Genomic DNA, 15,707 nt, shown 5'->3' on the forward strand with positions numbered 1-15,707 from the left:
CAAGTGGGAATTGCTTTTTCCTTTGGAAGCTCATGCATATCATAGTTGAGCAAAAAGCAACCTACTATGGCTACATCTTCATGTGAAGATAAGTATGTGGCAGCATTCACTACTATAGTTGAGGGTGTATGGTTGAGAGGATTGATGGTTAGATCTTCGTGGGAGTTAGTATACACGCATTCCCATTCTCACTAATAGTCCCAGTGCTCTGGCTATAGCACGAAATCTAGTCTTCCATTGTCAAAGAGAGGCTACATGCAAGGGAGAACAGTTTGGTTTATTGTCCTACTCATGGGAACATTACAGACATGTTTACTAAGGCATTGGCTACAAAGAAGTTTGAAGATTTCTGCAAAACTTTGAGCCTACTCCCATTTGGAGAGTGATCTAGTACCCTATACATATTCGCATTATTACTAGAAGGGAGATTTGTAGGAAAACTCATATTGGTAGTGCTAGGTGTGAAGTTAGGCTTATAAATAAGGGCACTTTTTTACCTTCTATATTGAAGGGTTTTTTCCCCTTGAGCACCCAATGTGAAAGGACACCATATGGATAGCATTTTATTATTATGCATTGTACTTGTGGTGGCTGTGTACCCACGACACTATCTCCCATGGGGTCTTAAAGACCCTTGTCAAGTGGCATCAATGGATGGCATTGATTAAAATCGTGACACCTTTTTTGGACCGTCGAATAAAGTAAACTACGGCAAGTAAACTAGAGGTGAAAAACATAAAATATAATGTCTTGAAACCACACGATTTCATTGCTTGAAGGTATAGTGTAGTGGTAAGACCATTTCAATGGTGACCCAAGGTCTCAAATTCAAATCCTCTTTCACACATAACATCTTGTTCCAAATTTTTTTAAGTCCCACACACAAATTCACCCTTATCCCATGATGTAAAGTACGAAGTAAACTATGATTTGTTGAGTAAACTAGGAAGTAAACTATGTTCTCTTAGTAAACTAGGAAGTAAACTATGAAGATGAAATTTACCCAGTTTTTTGTAGTTTACTCGACGTAATTTACTCGCCCTAGTTTACTTTATCCGACGGCCCAAAAAGGAGTCATGATTTTGATTAATGTTATCCATTGATGCCACACCTGATAAAGGTCTTTAAGACCCCGTGGGAGATAGTGCTCAGGGTTGTGTACATGCAATCTTATCATTCTAATACATCTCTCTCTCTCTCTCTCTCTCTCTCTCTCTCACGACCTTGTGAATTTGTGCAGCATAACTGTGAGCATGGTGGTCGGTGGGCAAGACATTTTTTTAAAAAAAATGTTCATACTTAGGACAAGGGAACAAAGGTTTTAAAAACTAATAAAACCCCATAGGGACAAGGGGACAAAGGTTTAAAAACCTTATAATTAAAAGAACTTTTTTTTTAGAGTATGACCTTTTGGGGGGGGAGGGCCACGTTATTTTTGGGACTCTCTTTTTGGAGGGTCGGCGCAGGCTGCAGCTACGTGTGCTTTTTCTATGGAGGAGGAGCCACCTAAGGGATACGCGCAGGTGCTCTCTCTCTCTCTCTCTCTCTCTCTCTCTCTTTGTTTGTGGTGACAGTCGGACTGCGGGAGAAGTGTGCTGGACAGAGGGGCAGAGTTGACAGAAAGCTAGCGGGCAGTTAACAGGTGGCTCCCTCTGAGTGAACAACAGGCTGGTTGGGCAATTTGCAAGCGATGCACAGGGGCTGAACAGCAAGCCCCTCACCTCTTTGCAACCGGCCGGTTGTAGGTACACGCGCAGGCCCTTTTACTCCCTCTCTCTCTCCTGGTGACTGGCTGGACTACAGAGAAAAATAGGTTTGGACTACACGTGGGCTGAGGTGCAGAGAAGCGCAAAGATAGACTGCACTTTCTTTCTCTCTCTCTCTCTCTTGTGGAGCGTGATACGTTGCAGGAGAAACAGAGAAGAGGAGTGTTGCTGGACAAAGACAGCCGACTATTGTTTCTCTCTCTCTATCTCTTTTTACAGGTTTGTGGGCGGTGTCAGATGCACACAGGTTCAAACTCCTCTTCCTTCCGACACATGGGTTGTTCGGGAGTGCTACTCCTGGTCTCTTGTGAGAGGAGGGATTTGTAGCCTAAGAGGGCAAAAACAGGAGTAAACTTAGCACGTTTTGGAAGAGATTATGAGCTGATGTATGGCTGTGTTTTTGGCTATATGCATGGGCCATTTAGATGTGTATTCAAGGCCTCATGGATGTACTATCTTAGTTGATTAGAGGTGAATAAGAGTGTGGTGTTTGGGGGCACAGGGCTATGTGAAACCTCTATACTAAGAGGTCCAGAGGACTGGCAGTTTGGTCATGCATGTGTATAAGCCATGAATGGCCATGATGTATTCAGTTAAACTCTTCCATTGAATTTGAATAAAGAAATACCGAAAGGGGCGCCAAGCTTTGGGGCCAACAGGTGTCACTGTTCTTTTTGTATAGGAGCACTCTAGCTCCCTTTTCATGTCTTATTTGCTGGATTACAACCGTGTTTGGGTGACTGCTAATCTATTGGACTTTGGTTTCTACCAGACGTCGATTTCAAGGTTCCGTTGCCGAGGCCATCACCAACTTTCTTAAGGGGGTGAGCTCATGGTTTTCTCGAGAAAAGTCTTGCTGAAAATTTCAGCAAAATGTCAGACTATGAGGATGACTATGACTATGATGATGAGGAAGGGCAAGAGACCACTCCTGAAAGGACTGAATATGAGGATGTAATTGCAGGAGAACAAGTTGCAAAAGATGCACGTTATGAGGATGTAACACGGCCAGAAGATATGCCAAGTAAAGAGGAAGATGATGCCCAATTCAAAGCCCGTTTGGCAGGGGCAGTGGATATGCTCATGCAGCTCACGCAAAGTGAGAAGTTTACTAAATTTCTGAGGACCCCTTCTGAGCCTAAGAAGAAGAACAAGAAGGTGCGTTCTAGGAACCCACCTCAGGGCAACAGTGGTGCCTTCCCACAGGATCCTGCTTTTGGACAATTTTCCAACATGCAAAACACTTATGGTGCGAACCCATAGAGTTCCGTTTTCGGGCAGCCACCTATTCCGTAGCAATCGTTGCATCTAGGCTATTTTGGCAGTGGTTCTATGTTCCAATCTATGATTGGGGAGTTACCCTCAAGGAGGCATGGGAATGCAAAGGAATTTTGGAGCTAGTTTTCAGCCTGGTATGCAAGGCAACATGTATGGTGGCATGCAATCCGGAATGCAAGGAATATGTGTGGGGGCATGCAGCCCGGAATGCAAGGAAACATGTATGGGGGCATGCAGCTCGGTATGCATAGTGGCATGTTTGGAAACATGGGAGGATCAGCAAGATTGCATGGTATGCAAGGTGTGGGGAATGTTAACCCTAGTATGGGCATGAATGTAGGGGGTAGCAATCTTGTGAAGCCACTTCCTTATGATAATCTAATGCCTATGGTGTCAAATCCCCACGGATCTTCCCTCGTGATCGATCTTGGTTCGAAACTCGAATCCTGCAAACAAACGAACAACAAACAAGCATGGGGGTGCAGGCCTGACTCACCTCCCAACCATGACAGCCGTGGGCAAGCCCACAGTCTTGGCTGTCCCCACCGAGCCACGAGCTGAGCTAACTAGGATGACGTACCGACCAATCTCCTCCTCGCGACGTCCCATACCGCCACGAAGCTGCCCTCGCGGGCCTCGAGATCGCTGCCGGCCTCGGCTGCATAAAGCAGGTGCACGTCTGCACTAGATCCAGGCTCCAAGACCATAGAGCTCTCACAAACTCGCGAGACTCTCTATATCAATAACTAACCTTGGCCACCCTTTTATAGGCTCTTGGCCGGTCATCGGGCGTCCACACTTGGCCGCCCGTCCGTCCATACTTGGGTGCCCGCCCGTTAGTATATCCCTAACTCAGCTCGTCAATCAGCCTGCCTAGTTCCAAGCTTCCCCAAGCCTCGAAACTAGTCTTGCATGCGTATAGCACACGGTAGATACCCACTGTGCACATGACATACTCCCCTTCCTCTAAGAGCTCACTCCTGAGCTCACTAAAAAGCCAGGGTAATCTCTCTGAAGAGAAATCAGTGTCTCCCATGTAGCGTCCTCCTCAACACGATCCTTCCACTTGATCTTGTATTCCGTGATAAGCGTATGACGCAATCTTCGTTCACGAAAGCCAAGAATCTTTTCAGGTTCGTGCGGAACAAATGTCATATCCTGGACATCTATAATTTCTTGAGGAGTAACTAACTGATCTGCTCCACCCAGTACTTCCTTAAGTCTACTGACATGAAATACAGGATGAACTTTCACATGAGAAGGCAAATCCAATTCATATGCAACTGAACCAATCCGTGGTGTAACACGAAATGGTCCACAGTATCTAGGGGATAATTTCGGAGATCTACCTGTCCGTAAAGTCTCGGAATCTTTCGGGACTCGCAAATACACCATCGTTCCTTCAGAGAACTCTCTAGGTGAACGATGTCTATTAGAATAAAACCTGTCTCGGTCTTGAGCACTTCTAATAGATTCCTTCGCAACTTGTAACATTTCTTGCATATCTTGCAAAAAATTACGTGCTGCATCATGCTGAAGTCTTGAGAATCCTACTGTAACCGGTGATAAACCGTACATAAGCATGAAAGGACTAAACCCTGTACTCGTATGCTTAGTACTGTTATATGCAAATTCTAACATAGGAAGATAATCCTCCCATGAACTTTGTCTTTTGGATACATATGCTCGAAGCATATCCTCCAAAATCTGATTCACTCTTTCAGTCTGGCCATCAGATTGAGGATGATCTGAGGAACTCAAATTCAAAGTTGTTTCCAACTTCTCGAAAACAAGTTTCCAAAAGTCACTCGTAAACTTAGAGTCCCTATCACTGACTATGTCCTGCGGTAACCCGTACAGTCTAAACAATTGCTCGATAAACTGCCGAGCTAATTGCGTAGCTGTAATAGTCTTCCGGGTCGGTAAAAATCTAGCCATCTTTGTCAAGCGATCTATCACAACCCAAATAGAATCGTGGCCTTGATGTGTTCTTGGCAATCCGGTAATAAAATCCATGGAAATACTTTCCCATTTATTACCTGGGATTTGCAAAGGATGCAACAACCCAGCCTGCCTAAAGCGTTCAGCTTTATTTGCCTGACAAATCTGACACTTGAGAACATAATCTTCTACATACCCTTTCATCTTGGGCCAATAAAAAGTGTGTTTCACTAAAGATAGTGTCCTGTGTACCCCAGGGTGTCCAGCAGAAGGGGCGTCGTGACACTCACTCAGAATCTTGGACCTAATGTCCGGGATCTGTGGTACACAAATTTTGTCATTACGGAATAGTAAACCATTCCGAATCATCCACACTGACCTCCTGCAACCTGAATAGTAGACTGCACAGTCACCGAGTCTTGGTCAATCAATGAGCTCCCGTCCTGGATCTTCTGCCAAAATGGACCAAAATAACTATCAGTCCTGCAAAGCCCTCTCAATGACTGAAATAAGTCAGTAGAAATCTCGGTGAACGACAAAGTATTCACCTCTCTAATCCGACTAAGTGCATCTGCAATATTATTCATGGACCCTTTCCGATAACGGATCTCAAAATCAAAATCTTGCATTAACTCTGCCCAACGAGCTTTCCTGCCTCTCAAATCATCCGCATCACACACATACTTGATTGACTGATGATCAGTCAATACCACAAACTTGGAGCCATATAAATAATGTCTCCAAACCTTGAGAGCATGAATCACAGCATAAAGCTCCTTCTCAAGGGTTGGCCAACGAGATTGAGTGTCGTCTAGCTTTTTACTTTCAAAAGCAACCGGTCTACCATCTTGAAATAAAGCAGCCCCGATAGCATAGTCACTGGCATCAGTTTCAAGAACATAAGGCCGACTAGGATCAGGTAGTGCTAAGATAGGTGCTTCCTTGACTTTATCTTTCAAAAGTCTGAAGGCCATATCCAAATCGTTATTCCAAGTGATAGGCTGATTGGACTTACGTCCACGACCTTTCAATAAGTCGGTCATCGGTAGTGTGAGCTGAGAGTACTCCCGTACGGATTTCCTAAGAAAAACAACAAAACCGAGAAAAGAACGAAGTTGTTTCACTGTTCGTGGTATAGGCCAGTCCAAAACCTTCTGAACTCGGTCATAGTCAATGCTCAATCCATCTCTAGTGATCTTGTCTCCCAAGTAAATGATGTCGGTCATAAAGAACTCACATTTACTGAATTTAGCATATAGTCGATTCTGTCTTAAAATAGATAAGACAATCGTGAGGTGTCTGACATGATCCTCAAGAGTACGACTATAAATCAAAATATCATCCAGGAACACCACCACAAATTTTCCCAAATGTTCACGAAAAAGATCGTTCATCATTTGCTGGAAAGTGGCTGGAGCATTGGTTAACCCAAAAGGTAATACGAGAAACTCGTAATGGCCATACCTAGTCCGAAAGGCGGTTCTTTCGACATGCCCTTCATGAATATGTATCTGGTGGTAGCCAGTACGCAAATATATCTTCGTGAAATATTTCACTCCTGCTAACCGGTCAATTAGGTCATCTGATCTAGGGAGAGGATAACGGTTCTACGATGATCTACTGCCCGTTCAGGTGGTAAACCCGATGGCAATTCCTTAGGAAATACATCTTGAAACGAATCAAGTATCTTCTGTAATGCTTTGCTTTCAAACACACTTAATTCATTCACATCCATGGAAGGGATGAGAAAAGAAGAAAGTGGAATCAAGACACAATGGAAAGCGGTGTACAAAGAAGAATTCATTATATTTCCAAAATCAATTGTATTTACAAGAGGTCCCTAAGAGGGATGGATACAATCACCTAAAATACTATACTTGGTGTCCCTATGCTGAAAAGAAAAAATATGACTAGACCAATCTATCTGGACATCAAGAGTCTTAAACCACTCAATCCCTAATAACAAGTCTACATTTTCCAGATGCATGACATAGCATTCCAGAGTATCTTTGTAGTCCTCAATCTGGATTGGAAGCATCTCCACCTTGCGATCCCAAACTTGTCTGTCCGCAGGTAGACGTACCTCATAGGTATGGTCGCTGAGTGTCGTGTCAAGACTCAATTTCTGCACAAGTTTGTAGTTAACAAAATTATGCGAACTGCCAGGGTCTAAAAGAATGTGAATTTTATGGCCATTCACTTCTCCATAAACTCGGAGAAGATCATGCATGCCAAATACCTTAGAATTGAACAGACAATCAGAACAAGTACTAGGGCGAGAAAGTACAGTAATTGACGTACCTGTCAAAGACAACTGGTTAGCTGCCTTTGGCTTGGGTCCTGCGTTTGACTTGGTACCCTTTTGCTTCGGGCACTCATTACGCATGTGTCCTTTTTCTTCGCAGATAAAACAACGTCCTTCCTTCTTGAGCTTCAAAGCCCTAAGGAGTCGTTTTTTCTTCGCTGGTGTCGAACTGGAATTCTTCGAAGGTTGGTCCGAAGACTTGCCTTCAGTCGTGTTAGCCATAGGTGCGGAGAACTTTCTTTTATGCTTGTTCCCCTGCTCGGTAACGGGTTTTGACTTGGAAAAGACCATCGTATCATCATAGATACGAGCTGAATGAATGGCCTCGTCCAATGTTTTACATTTGTTATTTTTAACCTGTAATCGGTACGAGTCGGGTAAACCAGCTACGAAAAATCCCAAAAGGGTAGTGGGATCCATCTTTGTAGCCTTCATCTGCAAGTCACGAAACTTCTGGAGGTAGACCTCATAAGTGAGGTGCTGCGAGGTCATGGTCAAAGCTGAAAACCGGGCAACAACATCGTAGTCATCCTCTTTCTTGAGGAATTCTTTCTTGAAAATATCTTCAAATTGCGCCCAAGTCATTGGCTTTGGGTTCAGTTCCTTCCACCAAAGCAAAGCTTTGCCGGACAGGAAACCTGCTGCTAACTGTATCTTCTTTCCATCATCATATGGATGAAACTGAAAGTGAACTTGCCACTTGTGTAGCCAAGTGTCCACGATCTCCTTGGTTCGCTGCTTTTGCTCGCCCCCGAACGGTTCCGGAGTAATATTGGGGCCTAAAGCAGAAGCCAAGGTATCCATTCCCGAAAAAGTAGAGAGGGTAGTGGTCAATAGAGCGATGGAGTTCTGCAAAGCCTGCATCTGGGCTGCGATTTGTGCCTGACGTTCCGCCGAAGAAGCTTCGAGAGCTACTTTGAACTCTTGGAAATCTGATTTTGACACAAACTCGTCAAAAAGATCGGCATCAATGCCTTCCGTAGCCGGCAAGCCTTCGCGTTCCACGAGGGGCTCCAACTCTGATTCTTGGGTCGACATCGTGAAGAGGGTACGTGGAGAGAAAATTTGATCTTTGCACAATGAAAGTGCGAGCGAACTCGAGAGCTTGAGAGCTTGAAAACTTGAGAACTTGAGAACTCGAGAAGTCGAGAGATGTGTGGCAAGAAGCCCACTAGAGGGGTTTATAAAGGTTTCCCAAAAGCCAAAAAAAATCTCGAAAAGCTATGCTTAGCTTTTGCTTTAGCTTTTGTGTTTTTTTTTTCTTTTTTTTTTCTTGAATAAATATATATATATATATATTTTTAATATATATATATATATATATATATATATATATATATATATATATGGATATATATATTCTAAAGTCTTAAAAAAAATAAAACCTTGGAAACCTTTTGAACCATGGAGGTCTTTTTAAAACTTTGAAATTTTAAACTTTAAAAAAAAACGAAAGCTAAAAAAAAACGAGCTTTCCTTGTGTTTTCTTTTTCTCCAAGACAAATCTGCCGGCGCCTGGATTAGACCGCCGGTGAGTTGACGTCGCCTGCACGCTTGCGCGTCGACTGCTGGGCGCCTGCACGAAACCTGCGCTGACCTGGCTGGGGCGCCTGCGTATCATACGTGCTGCTGCCGCTGACATCAACCTGCGCTGCAGGAGTTTGCTTTCCAGCCAGCGCTGCCTGTGCGCACACGTGATCTTTGCCACTCTTGCCTGCCCGCCTGGCCTAAGCGCCTACGTAGGCCTGGCCTGGGCACCAGCCCGCCTGGCCTAGGCGCTGCGTAAGCCTGCTGGCCGCCTGGTTACATGGCTGGCTGCCTGCGTACAAAGCCTAACAGCCTGCCTGCGTACAGAACCTGCCAGCGCACAAGTCTCAGCCAGCGGTACCCTGCGCATACCACAGCAGTCGACGTTCTCCTCTCTCTCTCTCTCTCGTTCATTCAACGAAAAGCAAACTTGCTTTTTCGTTTTTCTGTTTCTCTCCCTGCAGTTTATGCGACTGCACACACAAACATGCTTCTTCTTTGCAAAAGCAATCAACCCTACATAACTACCATCTCCCATCAACATGGGGTTCTTTCATGAAGAAAAAACACATACAAAATCTGAAAACTGCAGTATGCACAGAAAAAACAGCAAGTTTTTTAACACATACCGTTCTTCGACCTCTTCTTCTCTACCTACCGACTTGCTCGTTCACGAGGTATGCTCTGATACCACTGTCAAATCCCCACGGATCTTCCCTCGTGATCGATCTTGGTTCGAAACTCGAATCCTGCAAACAAACGAACAACAAACAAGCATGGGGGTGCAGGCCTGACTCACCTCCCAACCATGACAGCCGTGGGCAAGCCCACAGTCTTGGCTGTCCCCACCGAGCCACGAGCTGAGCTAACTAGGATGACGTACCGACCAATCTCCTCCTCGCGACGTCCCATACCGCCACGAAGCTGCCCTCGCGGGCCTCGAGATCGCTGCCGGCCTCGGCTGCATAAAGCAGGTGCACGTCTGCACTAGATCCAGGCTCCAAGACCATAGAGCTCTCACAAACTCGCGAGACTCTCTATATCAATAACTAACCTTGGCCACCCTTTTATAGGCTCTTGGCCGGTCATCGGGCGTCCACACTTGGCCGCCCGCCCGTCCATACTTGGGTGCCCGCCCGTTAGTATATCCCTAACTCAGCTCGTCAATCAGCCTGCCTAGTTCCAAGCTTCCTCAAGCCTCGAAACTAGTCTTGCATGCGTATAGCACACGGTAGATACCCACTGTGCACATGACATATGGGGTAAGGCGAAGGATTATAAGGGGGAGCTACGGTGAAATTTGACACGTTCAATGGGGCCAAAGACAGGCTCAAGACTCTTTATCTTTTTACAATAGTTTGATGCTGCTTTTTCTGGTGGAAGTTACACGGAGTCCTCGAAAGTGACAAAAGATGCGACTTTTCTCAAGGGTCATGCATTGCAGTGGTGGTCCACTCTTCTTTTGCAAGGCATAGCACCATCTACTTGGGTACAGTTTAAACATGTGTTATTTTCTGTGTGGCTCACATCTACATTTGAGGTGGATGTAATGATAGCATGGCATAAGTTGGATGCATCAAAATGTGAGAATCTCGAGGATTACAACAAGAAGTTTTGAAAAGCTCTACTCCCAGTTACTTCTTATCATACAATGCCACTGTCTAAGCAAGTTGAGAAGTATTGTTGTGGGTTGCCCAAGGAAGTGCGTGACTATTGCATTAAGACCCGAGTAACAAATATGTCGCAGATGATAGAGAATGCCATGACGGCAAATGCCTTACTCACTTGGATTTTAGTTGGATTTAAGGGCAGCAAAAGCACTGGCAAGAAAACTAAGAAGTCATGGCATGCATCTCGGGATGCAACAATGCCTACAGAGAAACGACATAAGATGTTACCAATGCCCAAGAGAACTCCTGAGGAGAAGCAGGCTTTATTGGATGCCAAGAAATGCTTTTTATATACCAAAGAGAGACATATGTCTTTCAATTGTCCCAAGCGTAAGTCCAATAAGGACTCTGATACTAAAGGGGAGCCCAAGTCTAAGAAAGTAAAGCCTTCTGTGCAGGGTTGGTTCCTGATCTTGTTAGGGAACAGCCACGTGGTGAGGAGACTGAGTTATGCAGAGCATGGGGCAAAGTTAGAGATCAGAATGCTTTGATTTTCTTTGACACAGGTGCTAGAGCCAACTTTATCTCACCAGATTTGACTGGCAAGTTGGGGATTTGTGTAGAGGAGATGAGGCCTTTGTATGAGACTAATATGGCTTGTCTTGGGTATGCAGAACCCGTTGCCCCTCTTATTGGGAAGCTGAGGCTTCATGTGCAGGATTATGTGGACATTGAGGAATTTTATATCATGCCACTTGATGAGTGTGATGTTTTGTTGGGTATGCCATGGTGCCATAGAGCACATGCGGTGGTGGATACGTACAATAGGAAGATTACTTTGACTCATCAAGGGAAAGAGCACATTTTGGATGTAAAGCTTAAAGGGAAATCTGTTCCTATTGTATCGGCTTTGACCATTTCATCAGTAATGAAAAGGCATCTTTCTGCGTACTTGGTTTTTGTTAAGGATGCAAAAGATGATGAATCTCAATCTAATTTGTCTATGTTAGATAAAGACAAGACTGATTTCCTACGTGAGTACTAAGATTGCTTTTCAGAGTCATTACCAGAAGAACTTCCTCCGGAAAGGCCAGAAGATCATGCTATTGATCTTATTCCGGGGAGTACCCCACCAAATAGACCGCCGTATCGTGTTAGTGCAACCCAACAAGAAGAAATTATGAGCCAAGTACAGGAGTTGTTGAAAAAGGGGTTGATTCAACCAAGCTCATCACCCTTTTGCTCACTTGTACTCTTAGTGCAAAAGAAAGATGGTTCTTGGCGCATGTGTATAGATTACATGGCACTAAACAAGAACACCATTAAGAATCAATTCCCTATTCCGAGGATCAATGAAATATTGGACTGCTTGCAGGGCTCCACAATCTTTAATCGGATAGACTTGAAAAGCGAGTATCATCAGATACACATTAGACCCGAGGATGTGCATAAGACAGCATTTCAGACCACCTTTGGGCTATATGAGTTCTTGGTCATGCTCTTTAGCTTGACAAATGCTCCCGCTACCTTTGAAACAAGATGATGGACAGGGTTTTCCGACCTCATAGAACGTTTGTGGACATTCTTTGATGACATGATTGTGTATTCATGCTCAGAGGAGGAGCATAGGGAGCATTTGGCCACAGTGTTTGAAGAACTTAGAACCAGTGTGATGCATGTGGAAATAGCATTGGGGCAGTTCTCATGTGATAGACTATGAGAGTTCCCACTGCATGTAGGAACAGCAGCGGGGCAGTTCTCATGTCCTTCCTACAATTCTCATGCAGGAAGGACATGTGATAGCCTATGAGAGTCGTATATTACAAAATGCCGAGAAGCACTTACAAGTCTATGAGAAAGAGATGTTGGTTGTAATTCATGCTCTTTCTACATGGAAACACTATTTGCTTGGGACTGATTTCACTATGTAGACAGATCATCAAACCTTGCGTTATTTCACCCAAACTAAGCTTTTTGAGAAGCATATGAGATGGACCAATTTTTTGTCTATGTTTCACTTCCAGATCGTACATGTGGAAGGCAAAAAGAATGTTGTGGCAGATGCTTTGGCATGCAAGCCACATGTCTCAGCAGTTTCACTTGCTTATCATCATGAGCTTGATGAGATGAAAGAGCAGTATGCCCAGGATGAGGATTTTAGCAGGGTCTATGATTAAATGTCCGAGGATCAGCGGCATGATCATTATACTCTCAGGGATGGCTATTGATGCATGGTAGACTGTGTTACCACGCAGTTACGGCTCAAGGTTATGATTGAAAGTCATGCTCCACCGTATGTAAGTCATAGGGGCATTGAGGCCACGGTAAAGACAGTTGAGGCTTTCTTTTATTGGCCAACCTTGAGGATAAAGGGTAAAAAGCGCTTATTCCCTAAGTTGAGCATGCACTACTATGGACCTTTTCAGGTATTGAAAATCATCGGTGAGGTGGCCTATCATTTGAAGCTACCAGATCACTAGAGGATTCACAACGCATTTCATGTGAGTCTACTTAGACCTTTCCATGTGGATGTGCCTGAGGATGTATCATATGAGGCTCAGCCGTAAGTGGAGGAACTTGATGAGCTTCTTATTCCCGAGCAAATACTGGTACATAAGGAAAGAAAGGTACGAGGTAAAGTTTCCCATCGCTATCTTGTGAAGTTCAAGAACTATTTACCGATGGATGCGAAGCGGATGGAGGAGGGCGACTTAGCAAATTCACCTCAGGTATTGCAGCTTTATCTTAATGCCTTTGAGTTGGAGCCGACTCTTACTACGGCTCATTCAGGTTCACCAGAGCGTTGTCATCTAGAGGTCGCTTGGTGCAGCTTCTGTCTCACCCGAAGGTACTGACAGCTAACAGTACATCTGCTTATGGGACTTCTATGATATATGTGTACTAGTCACATTTGATGTTATGGTTATGTATGGTTCACAGTGGGAAAAACTAATAAAACCCCATGTGTGGAGGAGACAAGGGGACAAAGGTTTTAAAAACCTTTTAATTAAAAGAGCTTTTTTTTGAGAGTCCTAGCCTTTTGGAGGGGGGGCAGGGGGAGGGGAGGGGCCACGTTATTTTTGGGAGGACTCTCTTTTTGGAGGGTCGGGCTGCAGCTACGTGCGCTTTTTCTCTGGAGAAGGAGCCGGCTGAAGAGATACGCACAGGTGGTTACACACTCTCTCTCTCTCTCTCTCGTGACAGTCGGACTGTGGGGGAAGTGGGCTGGACTGCCCACAGGCTGGACAGAGGGGCAGAGTCGACAGCAAGCTAGCGGGCAGTTGGCAGGTGGCTCCCTCCAGGTGAACAGCACGCTGGTTGGGCAGTTTGCAGGTGATGCACAGGGACTGAACAGCAGGCCCCTCACCTCTGTGCAACCGACACGCACCGGCCCTTTTACTCTCTATCTCCCTCCTGGCGACTAGCTGGACTGCAGAGAAACATAGGTTTGGGCCACACGTGGGCTGAGGTGCATAGAAACGCAGGGATAGACTGCACTTTCTTTCTCTCTCTCTTGTGGAGGGTGATAGCTTGCAGGAGAAACAGAGAAGAGGAGTGTTGCTGGACAAAGACAGCCAACTATTGTTTCACTCTCGCAGGATGCCAGGTGGAGGTGGTGACATCATACGTGTACCTAGGGGTTACCTTCTCTGCAGCAGCCACACGCTTTACCATGGGTTCAGCAGCCAGAGCTAGATTGACACGGGGATATGCAGCATTGGCTATGCTAGAGAGACAGTGCCACCAGGCGCATTTTCAGGAGCCCCGGACGAAGGGGTGGCTATTTGACACATTAGTCACACCGGCATTGATGTATGGAGCAGCAGTATGGGCGCCAGGCCTTGCTACCCATTGGTGGACACAGATAGAGAGACCACAGGCCCTCATGATGGCACGCATGATACGCAGCAAACCGTCAGTACCTCATGACATTATCCGAGCAGAGTTTGCTGCGCCTCCTATGATGGTAGAGGCCATATTTCAGACTATATGCTTGCTAGACAGATTCAGAGAGATGCCACAGGACAGATTATCATACAGAGCTTTTCAGGCATCTAGACAGTTGGCTGAGGCAGGAGACAGAGGATCATGGTATGCACAGGTCACACATTGGTTCTCACAGCATGGCCTAGACATGGATCATCTACCACCATTCCAGTATGACAGGGATGCACCACATATCCGTCTCTCTCATAGTGAGAGGAACAGAGTATTGAGACAGGATCTATGGCAGCTCTATACACGAGAGACATGGATTTCGCCTACACAGCCTCTTCCACCGAAGATGCTATACTACAGAGATCACTTCATGAGTATCACTGATGATGGATTTATAGAGAGGCCTAGATACATGGAGGGCTTTTTACCACACGGCTCCCGAGTGGCTATTGGTCAGCTCAGAGTTTCATCACACCGATTGGAGATTGAGACTGGCAGAGCAGCACGGATCCCCCGAGAGGAGAGGGTATGCAGATTGTGCAGAGAGGAGGTGGAGAGTGAGGAGCATTATGTATGCAGATGCAGAGCATATACAGCCATCAGAGAGAGATATCCCATTTTATTCAGAGAGCCACATTCCCTACGCCAGATCTTTGAGGCAGCAGACCAGCGCATACTGGGGAGATACATTCTAGACATACAGCGCCACAGAGAGACATTATTACAGGCTCAGACAGCTCCAGAGGGGGGGCGACAGACACAGATTACTACATTTTTTCAGAGATCCATACCCCTCCCAGCCCCTACACGGCAGGGAATTACTCTCCAGAGAGCAGAGACACTTAGAGCCCGCAGGAGACAGAGGACACCTGGCTTTCGGACACCACGCCTATACCAGAGAGAGATGACAGAGATCAGAGCTCAGTTTCACAGAGAGGGTGCGGAGCGACTGGCTCGCTTCAGAGCACACCCAGGCATGTTCTTCAGGGAGCTGTGGACACCCCCTTCACTGATGTATACCATTTTATACCCCCAGTATGGTACAGGATGGAGCTAGCTAGGTTGCATATCATGATTGTATACTCCATGCATATAGCTTTGCATTCTCCTAGTAATAGAGCTCCATCCCCTGCACACCCAGATTCAGCTTTTTTATTCAGTACTTTTTCATTTTGTTGGGATGACAGAGGATACCCCATACATGTACTCCGATTTGTCTCATAGGCCGAGTTCGGTCTTTTGGAAGACGTTAATAAAATCTTTCTTTCTTTCTATCTCTTTTTACAGGTTTGTGGGCGATGCCAGACGCACACAGGTTCAAACTCCTCTTCCTTCCGGCTC

At 45.4% G+C, this 15,707-nt stretch overlaps 1 protein-coding gene across 1 annotated transcript; it reads left to right on the forward strand.

The window, feature by feature from the left end:
* The first annotated feature begins 1,527 nt into the window (after nt 1–1,527).
* LOC147610262 (uncharacterized) lies at nt 1,528–3,170 on the forward strand. The gene is made up of 2 exons (XM_086786517.1): nt 1,528–2,425; nt 2,539–3,170. The coding sequence occupies exon 2, from the start codon at nt 2,640–2,642 to the stop codon at nt 3,027–3,029; it is 390 nt and encodes a 129-aa protein (XP_086642643.1). The 5' UTR covers nt 1,528–2,425; nt 2,539–2,639; the 3' UTR covers nt 3,030–3,170.
* Nucleotides 3,171–15,707: the final 12,537 nt, after the last annotated feature.

Source organism: Cibotium barometz, chromosome 49 (genome assembly GCF_041138505.1).
Source record: "Cibotium barometz isolate CiBa-2024 chromosome 49, ASM4113850v1, whole genome shotgun sequence".
NCBI classification, from domain to species: domain Eukaryota; kingdom Viridiplantae; phylum Streptophyta; class Polypodiopsida; order Cyatheales; family Cibotiaceae; genus Cibotium; species Cibotium barometz.

Bases quoted from the DNA above. Each gene is read 5' to 3' on its own strand.
- LOC147610262 (XM_086786517.1), top strand. From the start codon at position 2,640: ATGTCAGACTATGAGGATGACTATGACTATGATGATGAGGAAGGGCAA.